At 34.6% G+C, this 26,740-nt stretch overlaps 1 protein-coding gene across 1 annotated transcript in view; it reads right to left on the minus strand.

Moving 5' to 3' along the window:
• The window catches only part of LOC145254514 (tetratricopeptide repeat protein 39B-like), a 222,230-nt gene that overhangs the window by 72,944 nt on the left and 122,546 nt on the right, over nucleotides 1-26,740 (minus strand). The window contains exon 4 of the mRNA XM_080113043.1: nucleotides 18,853-18,928. Coding sequence (XP_079969169.1) covers nucleotides 18,853-18,928 — 76 coding nt within the window. The remainder of the gene's footprint in view (nucleotides 1-18,852; nucleotides 18,929-26,740) is intronic.

Here is a 26,740-nt window from a genome sequence, read left to right on the forward strand (position 1 = left end):
TAAGCGAATACCCGGGTCAAAAATCAAGCAGTTGGAGAGTTGAGCTGGATCTCGAGAGAATTTAACACTAATCAAAGAGACGCCGTCGCACCCCACCTTCCTCAACCATTGCCACCACAAAACATGGAGAGTAAGATTCAATAGTGTGTTTTGTAAGAAAATTAACATTGGACATTTGTGTATAAGTTATATTCTGTAAATTTGAGTGAATTAATTTGTAGAATAGAGACATCCGAGTTTGTCTTTCTTTTTGTGTGCATGAAAATTTCTTCACTTCTAGCATGATACGGCATATCAACCCGAAGGTGAAATTGACGCTGAAACCGACCAACCAGATCCCACTGCGCTGAGAGAACTCGCAAAGAATTCCCTGCGAAAGATGATCACAACATGTGTGTGAGGGTTCATACCTGTTACCAGCGACTCTGAAAGGTCACGGTGACCTGGAATAAGAGCCCGTTCATACTGTGAATAAGTGTTTATTTGATCCAAAATTAAATAACATCTTTTAAAAATAGCTATAATGCTAAATTTACAAACATAAAACTAGCAGAACCCGTATCCCGGCATTACCTGAAGATAATATAGTGAGACAAGGTTAGTGGATAGAATACAACAAACATTGAAAAACGAAAAAAAAATGTATAATTTCTTAAAAAGATTTGGGTTAATTGCTTACAGATAAACAAGTGACTTTTTTTTTTTCTTTTTTGCTATTACACCTGAATCTAGAAAGGAAAAATTGACTTCATTTTATTATATACATATATAATTAATTAAAGAAATGTTCAAAATTTAATCAACATTGGATAATTCTGGGGTTTGGCTAATGAAAATAAAAACATTGATTGGTTCACAAATTAGTAAGTGTAAATTGTTTTGCGTATGAAAGGTATCATAGAGTGGAGGAAGGACTAGCCACCAATACCAGCACTGCTCTTTAATATTATGTTACAGCTTCAAAAAGAACAGCGTTTTATTTAGAAACTAGAACGACTATCAGGCATTGTTAGAGGTCTTAGATAAGAATACAGAAGACTTAAGAAAAATATGCTTTCCTTTTAAAACTTCTCATCACATTTTCAGTCATGCTATCTTTTGAATGAACCTTTCCTTCCTATTATCTACCTGCCCTCATCTTTGTTAATTTAATAGAACAAAAGAAAATAGAAAGAAATGACTATCAAGTCAGCAGCAGACGATTGTTCAAGATAGTTTTACTGTCTTTTTTTTAATAACATTTACTAGTGGTTATCTACAAACTTACATAGCAAATGAGGTAATGAATTGCAAAGTATTAAAATCAAAAATCTAACAAAGATAGTTTTTTTTGTCTGTTTTAATGCATATTGACGATTTCAAAGTTATTTTTATATACAAAAAACAAAACCTATTGTAAATGATACATTAAATTTGACAATAGTCAAGAAATAAACAAATAATAGCTGTGTGGCAGTTATATAATTACAATCTATTTTATTTGGCATTAACATGTCTCACTTGTGGAGTAATATATACGTTATTCAATAAGAACACATTCTATGTAGGAGACAATTTCCACTTCCACCCAGACCTTTTTCTGCAATTCATGAAAAGCCCGGTTTTAAACGTTCACATTGCCTCTGGCTTTGACTTGGGCTAGAGACGAAATGAGATACCAGGATTCAACCTTGCTTGTATAGTACATATATGCCTACGGACTCAACATATTTTGTTTTTGTTTTTTATGATTATTTCCGGGCCATATTTGCGGGGATCCTTCTATCAATCCAGTAGATATCTCACTGCTGATGCAATTCTCTACCTATATAAGAGCCAGGTACATCCAAGGATGAAGTACTGTTGCCACATCTGGACAGGAGCTGCCTTGATAGAGTTCAAAATAGATTTTGCTGCCTAGTAAGGGGTGCCCTTTTCTCTTCCCTGCAACCCCTTTCTCACAGAAGAGACGTTGCGAGACTGTTTTATCGTTATTTTCATAGCAAGTGCTCCTCTGAGCTCCAATATATGGTCCCCCTCGCCAAACTTTCACAAGAAACACTCATCTAGCTGAAAACACTATTAATAATTTCTCCTACTCTTTATCTGTGCCTAAACCTAAATGTAGATTCCATGAACGAAGTTTCTTTCTTAGAACTACATACCTGTGAAACTGTCTTCCGTTTACCTGCTTTTCAGCTGACTAAAATATGACCGTCTTCAAGTCCAATATAAACAAGTTTTTGATGAGCTGTTCTACTTGAGTTAACAAATTTACCGAATCTCTACTACTAACCATTACTATGATTCTAATACTGTACTCTCTTTAACCCTTATCCTCGAGTGGCCTCTGAGCCTGGATAAGTGGTGACTCTTATGTAAAAAAAATCAAAAAAATCTAATTACTAAGCTGAGATAACAATTTATATTCTCCATTAGTCTTAGAATTTAATGTTTGAATCCAGATGAAGATATTTTTGTTACATAAAGAGAAAAAAAATGACAATATAAAGATATACACTAATGTATATAAATTTTATTACTGATTCAATAGGGAGATTACATCAATTATGGGTGCGGAATAAATATGCTCTTTATATCTACATTTACATGTATTAGTACATACCTTTATATTGTCGTTTTTTAATTTTTTTTTTTTATATATAAGCTCCACCGCAATTGTTGAGCTTTGTATTATGCCGATAAGTCTCCTTCTAAAGAATTTCTCTAATTCTTTTTTGGCTCACCGATATTCTTTTCCCCTTTCAATTGGCCTTACATCAGAAGATTAAATTTAGTAAATAATCAGTGTAGCTATTTTCTGTTTCTGTATAATATTATTATTTTATTTCTGGCAAATTTATGTATATATCGATATTTTCTTTCTACAGTACAAAAGAAAATGTCTCTGCCAAAAATTACTCAAATTGAAATAAAAATAACAACTGCCAAGAAATGTTTCTAACAATTTTGTTCGCGAATCATTCAATAAGCAAACATAAAAGTCCAATACACAAGCAATCACCTTCACACTCGGATATGACTTAGCTTTAAATGTTTTACGTTTCTCATGAAGGTTGTGAAAGGGATGATTGTTATTGACATATCGTCCTCCACTATAATACAATACACAGGAACGTGTGTGTGTGTGTGTATATATATATATATATATATATATATATATATATATATATATATATATATATATATATATATATAAAAATCACATAAATTAGCAAGTATACAACTGTCCAATGATAAAGGAAGAGGAGTAATAATAAAAAAAAGTATGATTCGGTATAAAAAGCAGAAAGGAAAGAAAGAAAACGTCTTATAGAAATAGACTGAAGGTTGGAGCCCCCTCCAACCTTCAGTCTATTTCTATAAGACGTTTTCTTTCTTTCCTTTCTGCTTTTTATACCGAATCATACTTTTTTTATTATTATTATCTTCCACAAACGAATTTGAGTTGCAAGAACTTAAGCACCAGGATCAGAAAGTGGGATTAAGAAATCAGTGCCACTGAGAGGCACCGACCTGCAAAAAGTGCCTGGGTAGCCCTGTCGGCATTCCCCGGTGAGGGCGCCTCGAGCAATTAGCAATAAACTAATCCCTGATGGTAAAACCTGGGACGGTGGACCTCCTAGAACTGCACAGAAGTAAACTTTCACTGCAAAATCAACAGGGACTGGACCATTACTGAAATTGTCTAACCTTTGTTGGTATTGGGGGCCCAGGATAAAAATCCAGCGAATTTGATGTTTTTTTAACAATCGCTATTCATATTTGTTATTCTTTTGTTATTTATAGGTTTTTTAGGCAGTTGTTTTTGTTGTTATACTTCACAGAATAAAGTATTTCTTGATATCTTATAATCAAAAATATATATATCATAATTAAAAAAAACAACAACAAAGCTTAAAATAACACAGCATTTACATTGTTTTGCTTGGAACTGTTTTCCAATCAACGTCTCTATTTATTTTATACTATGTTTTGGCTGCTGTGTTCTCTGGCCTTCTTCAGGTTCATTTGCTTTGATTCATTTGTGTACATTGATAATGCTGAAATGTTTAATTGATTATAGATACAGATTTCATACTGGAACAATTATTGTAAGAAAAATCACCAAAGGATTTATTTTTACAAAGGAGTCACCACTTATCAAGGTTTGGAGGCCACTAAAAACATTTATAACATACTGTATGAATGTTTGTGTCACGTTTCTTAGGCAGTTCATCAGGTTTATGTAATAAATGTCAATGAATAGAGATAATCATATTTAAATACAGGGAAAATCATTGTTGTAATCAAATAAATCATACATCTGAAGAAGGCTGGAAAACACTAGCCGAAACAGTATCATTATCTGCTTAAAGATATCAACCTTGATGACAAATCCACAGAAAAACGGTATAAATAATAACTCTTCAAACCCCCAAAATAAAATAACCTTTATTACTGTTTTTTTGTTTTGTTTTTTTTTTTTTTGTTTTTGTTTTTTGCTCCCACCTAAAAATAGAAACTTATGTTCAATGTATCATGTACAATGGAAGTAAATTTGTTTTGGCATAAAACGATCATAAAATTGTTGATATGACAAAAATATTGACCAAATTATAATTTAAACAGCTATAGAGATGTTGGGATTGTCATTTTGTAGCATGGGTTCTTCTGGCTTTGTTGGATATGAAGAAAATGGCTAAAAAACTAAAATTCTTCCGCTACAATTCAAATCAATTTTATTGGTCAATATATATAAAGAGTTACTGTTTAGGTCATTAATAAAGAAAACAAATTCTACATTGCTCTATCTCAACTTTCAAATAAACAATTACATTTGTTTAGATTAAATATCAATTATTTAATACTATTTATATAACATAATAGTTCCTATCATTTTCTTGCAAAAATCTATTTAGAATATTGTCTTTATGAAATGCTACAAGCAGCCTTTGATGTCACTATTGAACGTTCTTTGCCTAAATAGTTGACTGTATTATTTGAGTTACAAGTCTCATCTTGGATGCTATTTTTTTTTTACTATATTTCAAATGATGTAACTTCCGACCTGTTAGAGTTCTAATTAAGTTAAATTTCCAAACTTATTTTAAAAATGAAACATTTTGGAACGTCATATTTAAAAAAGGGAAAGAGAAAAAAGATACCTAGAATGAGAGTAAAAACACTCACGATCAAAGCTGGGTAGTGACAGTTAATAATAAAGTGAAAGAGTTCACCTCCTCCAAAAATACTTTAAACCCATCTAAAACATAATTCTATGATAACAGTTGAGCGGAAGTTCTCATACAAATAATTTATTAAAAAGTTTTATTTTGAATCAAACGTTAAATTGAAGTGAAAGCTTGATGTGGATATTGACAACAGAAAAAAGAATATTTTATTTATTTGCGGACTATTATCCTCACTTTTATAGTTATTGTTTAATGACGTTTCAGCCAACTATTCCTCTGGTCTTCATCAGATTGTTAACCACGATGGGATAGGAATGCTGAATCTTCAACTATCTTCAGTAATTACTGCCTTCCATAGTTGTTGTCGTCTCACCATGTTTGGCCAACTAATCCTCTGACCAGCTTTGGGTAGGATTGAACCCGCTATCTTCAGACACTGCTCACCTGGAACTGCAGAGATTCAATGTCTATCCACCATGCTATGGGCCCCGAAACATTGTTAAACAACTATAAAAGATGAGGATAATAGTCCACAAATAAATAAATAAAAATATTCAAATTACTCATCTCAAAAGAATTCCAATAATTAAATAATATATATAAAAAAAGAAGTTCCTTTACTACGAGTTATACGATTCTGTATACCATATGTCTGCGTCATAATTGCTAAGTAATCTATGGAAATTATGTTGGAAGATTTGCTTAAAGCACTATATTTTCCCAACATTATATTCTAGAGCTGAAACATTGGGAGAAAATCATCCAAGATGCAAATAGTAGTCCAAATAATACAAATAACCAATCCTTATCTCAAAACGTATAAAGCTGAATAGTAGATTCTTCTTAAGGTAAATGATTGTATGATTTTTCTTTAAAATACATAAAAATCGATAACACTCATTTATTAACAAATCGTATTACATCAAATCACACTAGGTCAAGAAACGGATATTCATTTTTCGGCAAGTTCCAATAATTATGCAGTGATTTTCTTCTTTTTCGGTTAAGAATAAAATAAGACTTTGATCTTTGTTTTTTTTTATTACAATTTTTTACTTAAACGAAACAATATTAATCATTTAGTAATCATAACAAACACAATAAACCAATATTACATTACATCGTGAATATTTACCTTTCAGCAAGTTATTCGATTTTTTTTTTAAATAGTCACATTTTTTAAATAATGCAGAAAAAAATTCTTACACAAAGAGAAGGTGCTTTCCATGCCAACCAACAACAGCAGAAAGTAAAATTGTTATTGATTATTTAAACACCAACAGCAAGTAGCTCAGCATGAGGTCGCCAAGCTAATAAAAAACCTAGATTCCAGTAAAGCAACTGGCCCTGATGGCATCCCAATTATAGTGTTAAAAAAGCTTCAACCAGAACTTGCTCCCATACTTACGAAACTATTTAAGCGCTGCCTTAAGGAGAAGTGCTTTCCGACCCCCTGGAAGACCTCATCAGTTTGCCCTGTATTTAAGAATTCAGGTGATAAGTCATCTCCCTCTCAATACAGACCAATAAGTCTTCTCTGTGTTATAAGTTACTGGAATCAATATTAAATAGAGAAATAGTCAACCACCTCAGCAGAAACAACCTTCTTAGTGACACACAATATGGTTTCCGCTCTGCAAGATCTACTGCAGATGTGCTGACGGTTATATCCCACAGGATTTTTTTTCCGCTTTTCACCTTGTACGTTATATATGCCATTACTTTTACGTTATATCTATTAATATTTTATTTCCATCATATTTGTTTGAAACGCGTATTCAATTGTTAACATTAATACCCCTAAAAACGATACACATGTAAAGAAATATGTCGCGCCGCCAACTGGAACACTTTTCACTAAGTGACCCCCCTCCCTCTAAATCAGCCCACACCGTCTCCCTAATTAGATAGCATCTTGGTACCACAAGTGCCATTTGACCGTATGAGGCCAAGTGAAACAAACGACCACCATGCTTTTTAGCCTCGAGTATCCAAGAAAAAAAAACCAAAGCTAAGTAAAAATTCCTAACTGTTCGCATATAATTTAAAGCTAATATTCTTTCCATTTTCAGGCATATTGTAACCGATAACTTTTCTTCACTTAAATAGACTATTTCGCCGCTTACAATGCCATGTCACTTAATTAATAAGTCAATGCTATAGTAAAGACAAACTCGGTAAAAAAAAAAAAAGAAATTATGCTAAGTTATTTAGAGGACATGAAAACCTTATTTAAATATCATTTCCACCGTGTTATAAATCCAGACTTATTGCATGTTCAATTATTGCATATATTAAAAAAAAAACCTATAAATAATTAGATTTATTGAATTAAACCTAAAACTCTATGATTCTCAATTTATTGATGGTTTTCCTTCACGACGGTTAAAACTTATTTCAACGAATCCTTACGCACCGTAAGTTTATTATTTAAATTCTTTCCTAAAGCTGTACTTTTCAACTGCACATTTCCTTTTCAGTTTTTTCCGCTTTTCACCTTGTACGTTATATATGCCATTACTTTTACGTTATATCTATTAATATTTTATTTCCATCATATTTGTTTGAAACGCGTATTCAATTGTTAACATTAATACCCCTAAAAACGATACACATGTAAAGAAATATGTCGCGCCGCCAACTGGAACACTTTTCACTAAGTGATCCCCCTCCCTCTAAATCAGCCCACACCGTCTCCCTAATTAGATAGCATCTTGGTACCACAAGTGCCATTTGACCGTATGAGGCCAAGTGAAACAAACGACCACCATGCTTTTTAGCCTCGAGTATCCAAGAAAAAAAAACCAAAGCTAAGTAAAAATTCCTAACTCTTCGCATATAATTTAAAGTTAATATTCTTTCCATTTTCAGGCATATTGTAACCGATAACTTTTCTTCACTTAAATAGACTATTTCGCCGCTTACAATGCCATGTCACTTAATTAATAAGTCAATGCTATAGTAAAGACAAACTCGGTAAAAAAAAAAGAAATTATGCTAAGTTATTTAGAGGACATGAAAACTTTATTTAAGTACGATACTTAATATAATCAGCCATCGAAAAAAAAAAAATTAAAAAAGTTATAAACATCAATGACCCCCCCTTGCTTGTACACGTCCATTTCCTTTCCGGATCCCTGCTCCGAACTTATGCTCGTGATCCATCATCTCATCTGAAGATGAGGGGCTCTTATGCCTTACACAACAATTTATCAGTCTATACTATTGTCTATAAACTGATATCATCAACAATTAGATAAGCTGTTTTTAAATTTCCCCTCTTGACAAAATTGCAAACCGGAATGCAAACGGATTTTCCTTTGCGTTAGAGGATTGAACTGAAGCAGTATACTTAATATGTACAATACGTGCGTACTAAACTAAACCACCTTTGTTACCTATATACAATCGCCTATACTGAATCCTCATCGGCTCAAAGCTCTCTGTATCCCCAGACTCTTAATTTCTCAAATCTTATATCACCAAGACATCCTTCTTAATTGATACAAGAATCCTCCTGAGCAGTTCAACATCCAGTGATCATATATCCAATCCTCATGAAACTGCTTATATCACCCTGAATATTACCTTAAATCTTTATTCTATCCCTAAGCAAAGTAGAACACCTAATAACACTCTAGTCAACTACTTTTAAAATTAGAAAAACCCAGTTCAATATTAGAAGTACATCGTCCCTCACCTTGACTACGGACTTTTGCAATAAGTCATGAAACTATTGTACCTAAAATTCCTCTCCAAACTACAAAATACTGCTGCTTGTATACTAAGCAAGTACCTCCTATAGATACTTTACCTCCAAGATGACTGCCTTGTCTGTTTTGCATGACAAACCTTATTATTTTTTACTTAAATTCTCTTTCTCCTGATCACTAACAAATCAAATCTGCTCTACTTCCTAAGTTGACACTAAACAAATCCGTCTCACGTAACTTAGATGGGTCCTTGCTCTCCGCCCTTGACCTTAACAAACTCGCAAATCGATACCCATTAACACCTAAAATTTCCTAGGCATGCTCCCGATAATAACTCCCAACCCATAACCAAGCTTCTAAGTAAATACTTACTAGCCTTAGTCCAATACATTGACTTAAAGTAATCTATAATGAACAGTAACCGTTAATATCTCTTTATTAAGAGATAGTATTGCAATAATTATTACACAAACTAAACCGGTACTCATTGAAATAAAAACTTCCGGATATTAAGAGAAAGGCGAAGTCATTCTCCTTAGTTGTAGTCTAAAGGCAACTTACTCAAATTGTCTAAAATTCCATGCATTCGTATACAATACTACTTATCCATCCATCTATACTTTTACTATACTTACAGAATATGCAATAACCTATATCTATCAGGTATAACTGTACTCCATATCAAATGTTCTCTTGTCTCTATACTGAACATATCTAATCTTTCAGTCTTACTAAATGTCCGGTTTGGGCACCAAATCAGAATTTCTAATAGAAAGTAGATCATACTCTAGCACTTTATCCTAATTCCTAAACCTACTAAACCATATCTAACCATACATTCCTAAACCTACTAAACCATATCTAACCATACATTGCTAAACTTACAAAACTATATCTAACCATACATCAACTCGACTCTCTCGATCCAATACTGTAGCAAATTTAACTGCTTCCACTGCATGAATTTTTACGTATGCCCTCTCTCAGTATAAATGAAAATGGACAGCATAATAATGCCCTTTTTAAACCACACTTGAGGAGTGAAAATCTTCTGTAGAAGCTAACCTAAATGCCCGATTTTCCAGGAGATATTAACCTAAATAACCAATAAATATTAACTACCCATGCGGGGTCGCAGAAATACCTGGATTAGGACCCAGGCGCGGGGCGAACCCCCTCGGAGCTGATGGACCCGTAGGTCTTCCCAGGCCATCCGTCTAGGAGAAGGAAAACTCTGAAACTAAACCTAGGGGAGGGAGGTCTCTTCAGTCCTGGACGACAACCTTCCTAGAGCTGGTGACTCAAACAAATCACCGGTTGGCAAACCTAAACTGCTTAAGGAGGAGATAGACTCTGTCTATCGCTCGGCTTTCATACTCCTTCTTTGCCTATTGGCCAGGCGTAGAGGTACTATCACAGGGACTCGCTTGAATCACCCAGTGGTTGACCTTGTTTCCTGACTAGGGTAATGAACGCCGCTTTTCCCCACTCCTGCCACATCCCATCCCCCTAAACTGGACACAGTGGGGTGCTTCAGTGCCATATATGTCAGTGCAGTTGGACTGGGCTGGCTTTGCCTAATGGATTGAGGGTACCGGATTGACAGTTCCTGGCTGCTGTTTCCGACTGATAGTACAGGAGCCCTAACTCTTCGGTAGCGCTTAGAGCGGCTGCTCCATCAACAGTTGTAAAATATCGGGATGTTTGTAGTGCCATGTCGCGCATGGAAAGGGACCCTGCACTCATCCCCGGTGGGCTTTCCTGAGGCCACAATCCTGTGGGTGAGGACAGCTGATGGTCTACTTGTATTGCATGTCTGGTATTCTGCACAACTACTTGTCCAGCATCCCCTCACTCATCCACCCTAACTGAAACTTTTAAATAAAATAAAATGAAATGACAGCTCAAGCAAAAGTTACGTTTAAACCAGGACCAAACTCAAAGAAAACCAACTTGCCTCCTCCCTTGAGGCTTGCATTTACTAATATCCGCGGGCTTAGAACTAACTTAGATGATGTTGAGTCATTTCTCCTTGTAAACACCCCGGATATCTTAGCATTAAGTGAAACTAACCTTCACTCCTCCATACCCTCTAACCACTTTAACATGCCTGGTTATCTCCCACTCTACCGTAAGGACTCGGACAGACATATGCATGGACTTGGAGTCTATATTCGAAACACCCTCCCCCTAACTAGAGAAATAAAACTAGAATCAGAGGGCCAGGCCTTTATGTGCTTCAGACTAAATATGCAACACAATATTAGCTACTTATATTTTCTCTACCGCTCTCCCTCAAACCAAGACTGTACCCTAATAAACAAAGTCTCAGACAGCATAGATATAGCACTCTCCCTCGATACTAGCGCACAAATACATGTATTTGGTGACTTCAATGTCCACCACAGTAACTGGCTAGGATTCTCAAATCACACAGACGTAGCTGGTAGCGCCACATATAGCTTCTCTATATCTCATTCCCTATCTCAGATGGTTACATTTCCGACACGTTTCCCAGACCAGCACGATCAACATGCCTCACTTCTAGATCTCTTTCTGACAACAGTTCCCAATGACTGTACAACAAATGCCCATAGCCCACTCGGGAATGCTGATCACGCTGTGATAATGGTAGAAATCAGCCTAAATTCTCGCCCTAAAACTGAAGACCCACTACTCAAAACAACGAGGTATTACAAAAAGGCTGATTGGGAAGCCATCAGGGAGCTCATCAGAGATGCCCCATGGCAAAATATCTTTACTCTTCCAGCGGAACAGTGTGCAAATGAGACAACTGAATGGTTCAAAACTGCTATTGAAGCACATGTTCCCGCACGGAAATACTATAGCAAGCCCCACTCCCCCCAATGGTTTACTTCTGCTTGTGCAGCTGCCATTTGTCAAAGGCAGCATGCGTTCCGCAGATTCAACCGACATAAGTCCAGCTCAAATAAACAGAAGTTTATAGAAGCTAGAAATAATTGTAAGAGAGTGATAGACACAGCTAAGTCAGATTACTCTGAAACCACCAGAAAGCGCATCGAAGCACAGAAATTAAGAACCCGGGATTTTTGGAAAATCTACAACAGCGTAGTTAATAATGGACAGTCAATTATTCCCCCACTAACAAACAATCATGAGGTTGCTTGCACGGCAACTGACAAGGCTAATCTGCTTGCCAGTCGGTTTGCCTCAAACTCCACACTGAACTCGGTACACCACTCACTCCCTGATTTTCCTCTGCGAACAGACGCCACACTTGACGACTTGAAAATCACCCCTTCTCAGGTACATGCTATTATAAAAAACCTAGACACCTCTAAAGCATGTGGACCAGATCTCATCCCGGCTGTGCTATTAAAAAAATGCTCTGCCGAGGTTGCTCCAGTTCTGTCCAAACTTTACAATAAATGCCTTAACGAATCTTGTTTTCCCGACTGCTGGAAAACCGCCTCTGTGGTACCAGTCTTCAAGAATTCTGGTGAAAGAACTGACCCACTAAATTATCGCCCCATTAGCCTCCTCCCGCTTTTCGCCAAAATATTTGAGTCCTTAGTTAATAAAGCCCTAGTCCAGCACCTAACAGCTGCTAAACTCTTGACTGACAAACAATATGGATTCAGGCAAGCCCGTTCAACAGCAGATATCTTAACTGTAGTTTCTGAACGTATATACCGTTCATTGGATAAAACAGGGGAGGGTAGAGCGGTGGCCCTTGATATATCTAAGGCTTTTGACAGGGTATGGCACGATGGTCTTCTAAGGAAAATTAGATCATATGGAATCACTGGAAGAATTCATAACGTAATTAAATCCTTCTTAAGTAATAGAAAAATCAAAGTTGTCCTCGACGGACGTACATCCAAACAATATGACATAAATGCGGGAGTGCCTCAGGGGTCTATCCTTGGACCTCTATTGTTCCTGATATTCATAAACGACCTCCCTGATAATATTGTTTCGGAGATGGGTATATTTGCCGATGACACCACTCTCTATAACAGATATGAGGGGAAAACAAATGAACACATATCCAAGAAAATGGCAGAAACACTAGAGGATGACCTCCAATCCGTAGTGGAATGGGGACAAAAATGGTTGGTCTCATTCAATGCTGCTAAGACTAAGCTTGTTTCCTTCAATAACTACAAGAAACCTTCTCTACCACCAATAGCAATGGCCAAGAACACATTGCCTGAAAGTACTTCTTTTAAACTTCTCGGCCTAACGTTTACAGGGAATATGAACTGGAATAGATACATTGAGAGCATTGCCAAGGCTGCTGCAAGGAAGGTTGGCTCCCTCTACCGTGCTAGAAAACTACTTACGCCTGCCAGTATCCTATACCTCTATAAGGCAACCATTCGCCCATGTATGGAGTACTGTTGTCACATCTGGGCTGGTGCATCTGCTGCTTGTCTCTCGCTCCTGGACAGGGTTCAAAAAAGAGTCGCAAACCTGATAGGTCCTGAACTGTCATCTGGGCTTCAACCTCTGTCCCATCGACGAGATGTTGCATCCCTCTGCCTGTTCTACAAATACTTTAATGGTGAATGCTCTGACGAACTGCAAACACTTGTACCTCCCCGACGTAACTACCCCCGACAAACCCGACAAGCTACTAAGTCTCATCCCTTTACAGTGGAGATCCCTAGGTGCAAGAAAGCCTTTTACTCCAATAGTTTCTTCCCCAGAACTGCGGGTCTTTGGAACTCCCTTCCGGGATTCTGCTTTCCCAACTGCAATGATATGCAGAAGTTCAAGTGTAATGTTAACAAACATCTTTCTACTCTTCTCCCTTCATAATGACCCCGCTAATTAATTCTCTAATAGTAGCCCCCTGCTTCAAAGTGGCACTGTGCCTTGTTTGGGGTGAAAATTGAATAAAAAAAAAAAAAAAAAAAAAAAAAAATCTCTTGACAAAGGCTTCCTTTCTAGGGCAATTGCTCTTGACATATCAAAGGCCTTTGACAAAGTATGGCATAAGGGTCTACTTCACAAGATTTCCAGCTACGGTATAACTGGAAATGTTTTCTCAATCATTAAATCATTTCTCTCCGATAGGCTCATAAGAGTAGTGGTAGATGGACAAAAATCGGAGGCCTGCAATATAAATGCTGGAGTCCCTCAGGGGTCAATCCTCGGCCCAACTCTCTTCCTGATCTACATCAATGACCTCCCTAAACACATACTTAAATCATTCGTTGACATCTATGCTGATGACACGACCATCTACGGCAACACATCAAAGGCTGTAAATGACGAAGTTCTCTCGGATTCTCTCTCCTCTGATCTCGAGCGCGTGGTTCAGTGGGGGAAGATGTGGCTAGTTACCTTTAATGCATCTAAAACCAAACTCCTATCCTTACATCATCAACGCTCTGATCCCCAGCTGGCATCAATTGTGATGGTTGGCTCTCGTCTGGGTGAGGCCCCGTGTTTTGACAAGCTTCTGGGTTTGACCTTTACTCCTGATCTGAAATGGAACACGTACATCAAGTCTGTTGCCAAGGTCGCAGGAAAGATGGTGGGATCCTTCTACCGCTCCAGAAGATATCTCACTACTGATGCAATTCTCTATCTATATAAAAGCCAAGTACGGCCAAGGATGGAATACTGTTGCCATATCTGGGCAGGAGCTGCCAAAAACAGCCTATCATGCCTTGACAGAGTACAAAATAGACTTCGTGGTTTAGTGGGGGATGCCCTTTTCTCTACCCTGCAACCCCTCTCCCACAGAAGAGACGTTGCGAGCCTATCCTTGTTTTATCGTTATTTTCATGGCAGGTGCTCGTCTGAACTCCAATCCCTGGTCCCCCCTCGCCAAACTTTCACGAAAATCACCCGTCTAGCTGAATCCACTGTGAAAAATTTCCTCCACTCTATATCTGTGCCTAAATCAAAACGCGGATTTCATGAGCAAAGCTTCTTTCTTAGAACTGCACGCCTGTGGAACTCTGTTCCGTCTGCCTGCTTCCCTCCGGACTACAACTTGGATGTCTTTAAGTCTAATGTTAACAAATTCCTTATGAACCGCCCCCCTAATTAAACACTTCATAAAATCTCTTCACTAACGTGATGTACTTGCAATAACCCTTATCCCTGAGTGGCTTCCGGGCCTTGATAAGTGGTGATCACTGTGTAAAAAAAAAAAAAAAAAAAAAAAAAAAAAAAAGATATTGAGATTTAGAAGTTGGGGCCTCAGAATGAACATTGGTAAAATATGTTTCCAATCCCTGTTCATTGTATATGCAGTTTTTTTTTTTTCTTTCCATTACTTTATATTTCAACATTTTTTCCAATAAATATTTTATTCTTTCCGGCCCTATCTTTTTTTTTTTTTTTTTTTGGGAAAAAGTTTTGTTTTATCAAAAATATACCAGGTACTTTAAATGTTAAAATATTGACCTTGAAAGGACGACTTAGAGCCGACACCAGTTGACTTTCAACACATGACATCCGCAAACAGAAAAAAAAACGAGTTGCTTGGTTTACCGTCACAAGGTCAATTTTTAATATAGAGAAAAAGGTATTTTAAGAAAAGGTGGGTTGAAAGATATATTAATTTTTTTTTTTTTAATATAGAGTGGAGTTTTTTTTTATTTACAAAATATGTTAATAAACAAATGTAGAAAAAAAAAGTTTTTTGTCACAAGATTGGTTTTTAATATAGAAAAAGATTGGTTTTTAATATAGAAAAAGATTGTTTTTTAATATAGAGAAAGATTTATTTTAAGAAAATACGGAGCGGTGGAGTTAAACTTAAAAACAATTTTACAACCTTTTTCCTTTAAGCAAAAAGTGTAACAAAACAAAACAAGATTTAACTTTCTTTTACTGAAAACTATTCTGCATCGTTTTGTCATTATCTTTTCTGTTCTCAAAGAAATCCTGCCTGACATAGAACATTTTAATTTTTATTCCAATCCATAGTACCCCAGTAACAAGATTTTCCCTACATTAAAAACCGACTTGAGAAATTTATAAAAGATATTTTTTAATTAAATAAATATACATGCATTCTATGCTGACTTTATACTTACAAAAGAATTGGAAACTGAAAAATATTATCAAAATCTTCTAAAATGTGAAAAATTTCCCCCACTCTTTATCTGTGCCTAAATGAAAACGTGGATTCCATGAACAAAGCTTCTTTCTTAGAACTGCACGCCTGTGGAACTCTGTTCTGTCTGACTGCTTCCCACATGACTACAACTTGGATGTCTTCAAGTCCAACGTTAACAAATTCCTAATGAACCGCCCCCTTAAGTAAACACTTCATCAAATCTCCACACTAACGTAATGTACTTGCAATAACCCTTATCCCTGAGTGGCTTCCGGGCCTTGATAAGTGGTGACCATTGTGTAAAAAAAAAAAAAAAAAAAAAATGAATAATTGAAGTTGTAAATTTTTAGCAGATTAGTATCTTTCATTTCTACTTAAAGGTGACAATGTTGATTCTCTTTAACATATATTATTCGAGTTGCTGAGCAAGTGTGACACTTTTCTAGCAGAGTTTGTAAACAAAGATGTATATTTATTGAATACTAGCAGGAAGACCCGATGTTGTTTGGATTGGACGAGGATCACCACAATATACTTTTTCACTCTGCTCATCATACCATCTATTACTTTCTTTGTTTTTATTGCTCTCCTCCTTGCGTTTCACCTTTAATATAATCTGAGAAACTGGAAAATTGGAAAACTCTAAATTAGTGTCTCTATGGTTAAAATTTCATTAAAATCAGATATATGTATTCAAAGTTTTAAGGAAGTTCTCTCCTTATGACTCACTTAAGGTGGATGTATGTAGATATTTGACACAAAGAATAATGTAGAGATTTGGGATCATTTCCATTGTCTTCCTCAGATAATTATATATATAATATAAATTTCATCAAAATAGGATATATTTGAACGTTTAAGGGGATTATGCTCTCATGGTTCCTTTAGGGGTGGACTTAAAAATCCAGAACCATTTCCATTGTTTTCCTCAGTAAATTTTACACAGAAATACACTTTCAGATTTTAAGTAGATTTTAAGGTTAGAACACCCAAACATCACACACAGAGATATTGAATAATACATATATGTAAGACTAGAAGGGATACCCGGCGTTGCCCGGGTACACAAATAATAAATAGAAGAAATCAAGTTCCATTTGGACACACCTGCTATATTAATGATATTGAGCACTTTTTCATTACTATATGTCAATTCCATCATGGGCAACGTCAATAGAATTTTCTTGTAAATTCTGTGACAACTCCTACCCCTGTATGGAGGGGGGAGATTTTTTAACAGTATCTAATGTAACAATTTCAAATAGATACAGTAAAAATTTGATTTAACTTGAAAATCCTACTTAAAAAGCAGATAAAAACATGAAAATGTAAAGTGATTTTTTAAACCAAAATAAACGTTTTTTATGTTTTAAAAATGATTACTTATTGTGTTATTAAAAGAAAAAAAAAATAACTCGTGTTGACATGAATTCCGTAAGTGAGCATGCTATCCATTAGACTAAAATCGCAACAACATTATGACGTTGCAAATTTATGTTTTTAAAACGAAGGCAGGAATGAACAGCATTCACGTATGTGTGAATCGCAATTGTTAAAAAAGAGCGTTGAAGGCAAGATTCAAATAAAATGACATTTGTACCTCAAAAAATTGATGATTATTTTATAATTTTTAGATATTATACATCCAGACCTCGGTTCTTTCAGTCGATACCATGTTTATAGTGGATGGTTTTTTATTTAACTTTTAGCTGGACATACAACCAAACACACATACATATATACAGATGTTTGCCCTTTATATAAAAGACTAGTGGGGGTGCCCGGCGTTGGCCAGGTGTTTAGAGGTGTGTGTTGAAAAAAAAAAAATTATAGTAGGTAGGTAGGCTTGACGCGAAGGTAGAAAAGAGAGTGTGAAAAAATCGGACATCTTACAACTCGGCCATGACGGAATAGGAACTAAGAAGCGTTCTAATTTGACGATTAAAAAGCTAAGTGACAGGTGTGCAAATTAAATGAGGTCAAACATCACACGATCCTGCACTTAACTTTGGCTGCGAGGCAGGTTTTTGGTTTTGTTTCCCAAGATGTTGGGGGAGGGGAGTGTCCAAATGAATAGCAATTTTGATATGAGGGTTTTTTCCACACAGTGATTAAATCTAATTGCTTTCTGGACGTCCCCGGCACAAAGCCAGAGAACTGGCATCACTGTCATTAGTTTCGCTTTTTTTATACGAAAACCACAAACAATGAATAAATAAGTTCAGTCATTCTAACAATACAATATACAATCCCCTCTGATCCATTCAGGCGGAATAAAAATTATGAGGCATTACTTTTTTTTACACCCCTCATATATGTGTGTGTGTGTGTGTGTGTGTGTGTGTGTGTGTGTGTGTGTGTGTGTGAGAGAGAGTGAGGGGTGTTCAAAAAGTAATGCAAAAACTGCGAAAATACAAAACATTAATTGCTGCTAACTCCCACAACAACAGAACTTTTCTGTGTAAATGTATCGAAGAAAATATCATACCCAAAAGTACATTTAAGTATTTGAAATATATATTTTTAAATAGTGTATTGATATTTTATTTTCTTCATTATATTCATCCAGAAGAAGTCTTACAATAAAAACGAAACGTCGATAGACACATAACTTGGTTTGTTTCTTTTTTTTTATCTCTCTATCTCGTCAGAATACTATTTGCATTATTCTCATCATATATATGTATGTATATCAGACAATCAGATTATTCAAAAATTTAAGTCACTTATTTCGTTATTTTTACAATTAAAATGATAATAGGATTACAAAAATAAGTTGGTTGAATTAAAAAACAGTGACAATACATTTGTGATTTAAAGTTAATATTTAAACTAAGAAAAATATTTTGAAAACTATGCAAAACAATAAAAATAATCTGATTAGAAATTTCTGACTTACCACATCAAATGTCATCATAGCTTGAATGTAGAGAATGACACTGTAACTGAGTGAATGGTACATACTGCAGTGCGCACTGTATTAAAAAACAGAATATACAGATATATAATAAAAAGTGAAATGCATTTCAATCAAGTATTATTCCATATAATAAACACGAAAGGTAAATACACACATACATAATATCTATATTAATAAAATAGCAGCAAGAATTCTCCCCCCGAAAAAAGTATCATAGGTTTGCATCAACAGATGCCACATACAAATTCAATATAGCTAGGCTAATAGCCACTATCTTATGTAGCTTTGGAACACCTTTGCAAACACATCCAATCATGATAATAAAATACTATATTACATCCAAGGAGCAACATCATCACAATCGCAACATCATTAGAGGAAGGGGTTCCTATTTTTTCCTCTAAATATTTAGTCCTACCACCGCAATCAGTCGACACTAGGAGGAAGTCTATATGTCCCACAGATTCTATGCTTATACCGCCCGTAACTGGCTCATACATGCACAAATATACCATTATCTTTTCTGTAGTAGAATAAAAATAATAAAGTCTTCCTCGGGAAAGTCTGCTGTCTGATTAGTTGCCCGCTAATTCTCTTATTCCGGAATTAGATCATTCTAAACGAACACTTCAAAACATTACTATATGGCGTCACTAGGACAAATATTAATTTGCACAGCATCAATTTCAGTTAATAGACACTTACTTTTCAACATATAACAGCGAACAAAATGTCCACCGTTTTGGGGTGGTAGTTACTAATGACTGTTTAAAACAAATACAAACATAATAATCGCTAAAAAAACAGAAAATTAAATACTGGTAGTCTTAAAATCATCCTAATGTTTCATAAATACTGACAACTTATTTTTAACAATTCAGCATGTTAACACACATGCATAAGTAATATATATATATATATATATATATATATATATATATATATATATATATACAACGTCTTTTAACAGTAGATAATCGCACTAACATATAAAAGTAAATCAACTTCTAAACATGATGCAATTCTGCTAAAAAAATTTAAATCAAATACTGAAACACTTAAAAATTTACTACGGTGAGCTCTAACAAAAGGTTGGAGAATTATTGGCATTTTAACACACATTGCTAATGCTTTCCTTGCACGGACGGAACTACCATAAAATGTAAATAAACACATATTGTTCTTTCCTTGCATGAACAGATTACTCTCAAAATGTAAACATGCACAAAATATACCGACACGCCACAATCCCCCTCCAAAACGGCCCTAAAAAATAAAAAAATTCTTTTACGGGTACCAATATTTAATTTTCCATTTTTGATCGATTATCGGACCTTTAATGATGCTATATTTCAATTTTTGTATTTGGCATTTTCTAATCCTGTTGACGATTTGATTTAATTTCATATTCTTGACAGGTTACCTAGGCTTCAAAGCTGTGACTTATCATGTCAACACTTTCTTTTTAGAACTGAATAAACGCTTATAAATAAGTTAAAACACCAAACTATTATGCAGGTAGGTTTCAACGTAAATTTTATTGGCTACAGAAACACTTATTTGTTATATATTTATTTTCTTTTTACCACTTTTACTTTCTGTGGAGTATTCATTTTTCTGACGGATTATCGAGACTTCAAAGACGTTATCTTTGTTTTTGTTTTTTTCTTATACATGAATATTACCATGCTGGAATTATTACAGTATTATTTAGAAAACCCATTCTTCACATGTAGAAGGGAGAGTGTTTTGTAATTATTCTGTACTTTCACCTAACAAGTTAAAAAAATGATGACGTAAAACTGGAATTTCATTTAATACTATTTGTGAAAGATTTGACCCCCCCCCCAAAAAAAAGAAGAGGAAAACTTGAACAACAAACGGAAACAACCAGGACTTGTTTCCTTCTTGGTTTTAATGTTGACGATGGATGCCCTAAAAATTGACCAGTAAAAAGGTGTGCTAGAGCTACTTTTAGAAAAAAATACTTGTAGTATACCGAGAAGAAAAACGATGGCCGACTTGAAAGATATTGTCATCAGTAGAAGGTAATTATCCGCCACTGATTTCGATCACTCTAAAGAGTTAATAAATCCCTAACTTCGAAAACTTGTTTTTACTTTATATTATTATTCTAATGGACCATTTTTGTAATTTTTTGAAGTTATACTGATTTAGGCATGACAAATAAGTATGTAATAATGTTTTTCCCTTAAATGCTTTTCATAGAATCCACCAGTACGTGTAGGTTATCACCCCAAATTAGCACTAATCGCCAGTAACCAATAGTGGTGATAATCATAGTCAGTGGCTTCCACTAGCTGCTACTGGAAAACAATGCCCTACAGTGGAAGCCAAATTATTTAAAAGTTTTTGTAAAATCTTTCTTTCAAACCCTATCTATCTTCCCCTCTTTCATTTTTTTCTGGCAACTGGAAAAAAATCATTGATAATTACTATATAATAACATTAAAAATCGTTCTAAATATCAACTCTCCCTAACTAATTCTGTTCTTGTTGATCCTCAAAAGAATCAATATATAAAAAGATAATGTGTCTATATTTTGTCCAAGACAATGCCAAAAAAGAATATATCCACTTTGTGGGAATGTCTTGTGTAGTGTTTTACTTTTAACTAAATAGACAATTTTCCTTTATATAAGGAACAAAGCCCTTTAATAAAATTAAGCAACTTTTCTAGGGTAAAATTTTATGAGGAATACATTGATGCTAATTATTAGATTAGTGTGCTGTAGAAATCAGTTTTCACGACTGAGACAATTTTTATTTTTGTTCCTTTTCTCCACGTTAAAAAAAACGATCCGTGGGGAGGCATTGTAAATAGGAACAATTAAGAACAGCCTCCTTCTTTTAATCTTATCTCTTATTTTTCTCATTTCTTTCTCTTCAATACTTATTTGAATCTCATTCTAAATCTATATTTTATGCTGTAAGCCTATACTCACATTGTACTTTCTCAAGTCAATTGGTACATACACAAAGAGGGAGGATAACACTTATTTCAAATTAGCAGGAACCGTTGGCGTTGCCCGTGGAAGTTTAAGTATGGCTGTTGTTGGTGTTCCCCAACCCCTAACCTCCTCATGTTAAGAACGGCTTTTGGAATAGACATCCCCAACATCCACATGGTAGAAGTGGCTTTTGGAATCGACACCTCCAACCTACTGCTGTTAAGAATGGTTTTCGGATTAGGCACCCCATTTTTTTGGGGGGGGGGGGGGACAAAATATCTGTCCCTAATTTAACCACGATAATCAGTCATGATCCACACGCATAAATACTATGAACCAACCTGGAAATCTTAGGTGTGCAGTGTCGGTCGGAAAAAAATTGTAAATGTTGGATACGTATGTATTTTTGTTACTGTGCTGAAATAATAATGTCATTATTTTGAAAGCCATTCTGAACATGTTAGAGGAGGGTGTTTTGTAAGTAATTTCGAAACTGTATTTTCTATGAAATAATTCTGTGCTTATGCATGTAGATTACCTCCACAGTATTTTTTTAAAAAATAGTCATTAAAAAATTATATTGTTTAATATTCGAAAAACTACTTATTTGCAGACAATTTAAATGCAATATTCTTTTTTAAAATGCAAATAGATCACTAATAACGTAGGTAAACGATAATGATTTTTTGTTTTTAATAATTTCGCAACTGTAGTTTCTATAAAATAATTTTGTGCTTTTGCACATAGATTACTCCCCACGGCATTTTTTAAAAAATAATGTAGGTAAACCAAAAGGATTTTTTAAAAAATAATGTAGGTAAACCAAAAGCATTTTTTAGAAAATAATGTAGGTAAACCAAAAGGATTTTTTTTAAAAATAATTTTGCAACTGTATTTTCCATAAAATAATTTTATGCTTATACACATAGATTACCCCCGCGGATTTAAAAAAAAAAAAAAATAGTCATAAAAAATTACATTGCTTAATTGGAAAACTACTTATTTGCAGACGATCAAAATGTGGTATTTGTTGTCAGCATACTATTTCCCGTTTAAAATTATAAAAAGTTTGGTGCATAAAAGTAAATATAAAAAATACAAAATAAATCTGTCCATATTGTTTGTAAGTAAAGGAAAGGTTTATAATGTTAAAAAATATAAAAACTTCTATGTGTATTGTTTAAAAGTACAGAAAATGTTTTGTTTAAAATAAAAAAAAAAGTGTGTAACCTTTTTCAAGAAGTTGTTTCTTTCTCTCTCTGTTTTTCTGTCTAGGCATCAGTCTATCTGCCTCTCTCCCTATCTGTCTTTCTTACTCTGTCTGTGTATCTATCTGTTTCCATGTGTATTCGTTTACAAAATCTGGTGTTTGCTCGATGTTATGGCAAACCTCGAATATTGTGCTTAAGTTTTTTTTTGGGGGGGGGGCAGAAAACAATGAATCTTATTAACAGTAAAAGAATTGTAGTAATATAGTTGAGAAAAGGAAAAAAAACAATTGGTTTGTTTTAGGTTTTAACTATTGCAGTGCACATACAGAGCAGCCATATTTTTAAGCATCTAGCATGTTCGTTTATTCAATAAAGTGTCTACTCTCGAATAAGCGAGTTGAGAGCTAGCAACCAATGAGAAGTGCTGGAACTGTGTCAGGGATAAATTATTATTTTGTGTAACAGAAAATGGAAAGTTAATGGTTTGTATAGGAGTTTATAATCCAGTTAAGAAGAGTGCCTGGAAAACATAGTTATAATGTATATATATCTGCCTGGTGTAGACTGGGGGAACGAAGAGTACTTTTGATAGAGAGGGAAAAATAAGAACTACTTTGTAGATGATGGCGATCATGATGATGCCTCTCCTAGGATGAAATATAGGGTTTTATTCTAATGAATAAATGTGTCTATAAAGGCGTTCTAAAGTTATATAAGATGGTGGATAATAGTTTAGGTATAATAAATTTGTATGTGGCATTTGTTCTTGCAAACCTATGGTAATTTGGTCCGGAGGGGAATTTCTGCAATCAAAATATATATAGGATATATTTTTATTAACCATGTAAATATCCATTTTCCTTAACTAGAAATTGCTTCTGGTCAGACTATTCCCGGAGAGGTCTGAGCATCCCTATCTCCAGAACTTACGTTATATTTTATTGCTGAAATAGTATTCTCAAAAACTGATATCTCACTTCAAATCTGTTCTATATATCCCATATCAAAAAAAAAAGAATATTCGCTCATGAGTTACCACTTATCAAGACAAAAAGACACTTGAGGATAAGGAGATAACTTGATAATGGAATGATGAATATTATGGGTGGATTTAGAATATTAGATCGAATGAATAAAATTTTATTACTTGACGAGTTATAACAGATATTGACATTGAATTTTACCATGTTGTGGCCTGCAGAGAAGCAATTTCATGGTAACATGTTCCACAGATGAGAATTAAGCTAGTCAATCCGATATCTATATGTATATGAGTCTGGAGTTGACCCTGGCGGGTAAGATTTTGTCAATAATACCAAAATAATCTAATGCATTTGGCAAATCGTTTATCTACACTTACCATCAAAAGCATTTTACTACTAAGTAATATGTAACATATGACGATAACGAAATAAAGCATTGTTTTTCACATCAACCATGCAATTGCTTTCTGTCTCAAATGAAATACTGAATTAAGCTAACTCAATTGCAAACTGGTTTTTGCTAATTTCACAAATGGAAAGTTATTTCTTACCCTAAAAAAAAAAAAAAAAAAAAGCCATGTTTAGTGCAAATATAAACTTGATATTACTGAAAAAAAAAAAAAAAATTTATCTATATTTTTATCTATATATTAATAGGATAGTGTGGGTTATCTATTTTGGGTGTTATGCTTATATCCGAGTGACTCATTTAATTGTTATGGACCTCCATTTCTTGTAATAAATGATTTTACTAAGAATTCTTCATAAATTTTGGTTTCGGTTTCGATTATAGCTGACAGCACTCCAATGATCTATTTTTTTATAAATAATTTTATCAAGAATTCTTTATAAGTTTTGGTTTCGGCAAGCTGATGCACCCAAGTCATATGGATATATTTTTTTTATTTTTGAAATCGCAACTTTATAATATATAAAAATCGATAGAACATTAACTCTATAATAATATATACGAAATCTGCAAGAAAGAAAACATCATATTTAAGCATACTTTACAATCGGGCTACTGGCTTTCCTGCTAGCTTAGATAAATACTTTTGCACTTGGCCAAGATCAAAGTGTAGTATCTGTTCTTCAGATGCGGCACTTTCATTTCTTGTTCTCTTTCAGTGAAGGAGAAATCCTTCACGACTGAAACAATTTTTATTTTTGTACCTTTTCTCCACGTTAAAAAACGACCCTGGTGTCTAACTCTGTCCCGTGGGGAGGCATTGTAAATAGGTACAATAATATCAGAGCGTCTCCATTTATGCTGAACATCTACAGAATGCCAACATCAATATATTACATATGAATGAGTCCCCTATGGAATTTCCACAGGTCGCGCTAGATCCATATAAATATATGTGTGTCCGTGAAATAGGTAAACATTATTGCTACCTTGTGATACGTTCACAAGTTTTATTTCTTTATTATCATGATTGAAAATATCAATACAATACATATTTGCTGTGGTTTTCTTGCCACATGCTGACTTATCAATTGTTCCTTCTTGACTCAACTAAGAAAGTATGTCGCAGCTGTTCTTATGTTTCAACAATGCTCACACACACAAAATGGTTCAACAATACTCACACACACAAAATGGTTCAACAATACTCACACACACAAAATGGTTCAACAATACTCACACACACAAAATGGTTCAACAATACTCACACACACAAAATGGTTCAACAATACTCACACACACAAAATGGTTCAACAATACTCACACACACAAAATGGTTCAACAATACTCACACACACAAAATGGTTCCACAATACTCACACACACAAAATGGTTCAACAATACTCACACACACAAAATGTTTCAACAATACACACACACACAAAATGGTTCAACAATACACACACACAAAATGGTTCAACAATACACACACACACAAAATGGTTCAACAATACTCACACACACAAAATGGTTCAACAATACTTACACACACAAAATGGTTCAACAATACTTATACACGCAAAATGGTTCAACAATACTTATACACGCAAAATGTTTCAACAATACACACACGCAAAATGTTTCAACAATACTCACACACACAAAATGGTTAAACAATACACACACACACAAAATGGTTCAACAATACACACACACACACACACAAAATGTGTCAACAATACACACACACAAAATGGTTCAACAATACTCACACACACAAAATGGTTCAACAATACTCACACACACAAAATGGTTCAACAATACTCACACACACAAAATGGTTCAACAATACTCACACACACAAAATGGTTCAACAATACTCACACACACAAAATGGTTCAACAATACTCACACACACAAAATGGTTCAACAATACTCACACACACAAAATGGTTCAACAATACTCACACACACAAAATGGTTCCACAATACTCACACACACAAAATGGTTCAACAATACTCACACACACAAAATGTGTCAACAATACTCACACACACAAAATGTGTCAACAATACTCACACACACAAAATGGTTCAACAATACTCACACACACAAAATGGTTCAACAATACTCACACACACAAAATGGTTCAACAATACTCACACACACAAAATGGTTCAACAATACTCACACACACAAAATGGTTCAACAATACTCACACACACAAAATGGTTCAACAATACTCACACACATAAAATGGTTCAACAATACTCACACACACAAAATGGTTC

Source organism: Euprymna scolopes, chromosome 3, assembly GCF_053919585.1.
Source record: "Euprymna scolopes isolate OS-2025 chromosome 3, ASM5391958v1, whole genome shotgun sequence".
NCBI classification, from domain to species: domain Eukaryota; kingdom Metazoa; phylum Mollusca; class Cephalopoda; order Sepiida; family Sepiolidae; genus Euprymna; species Euprymna scolopes.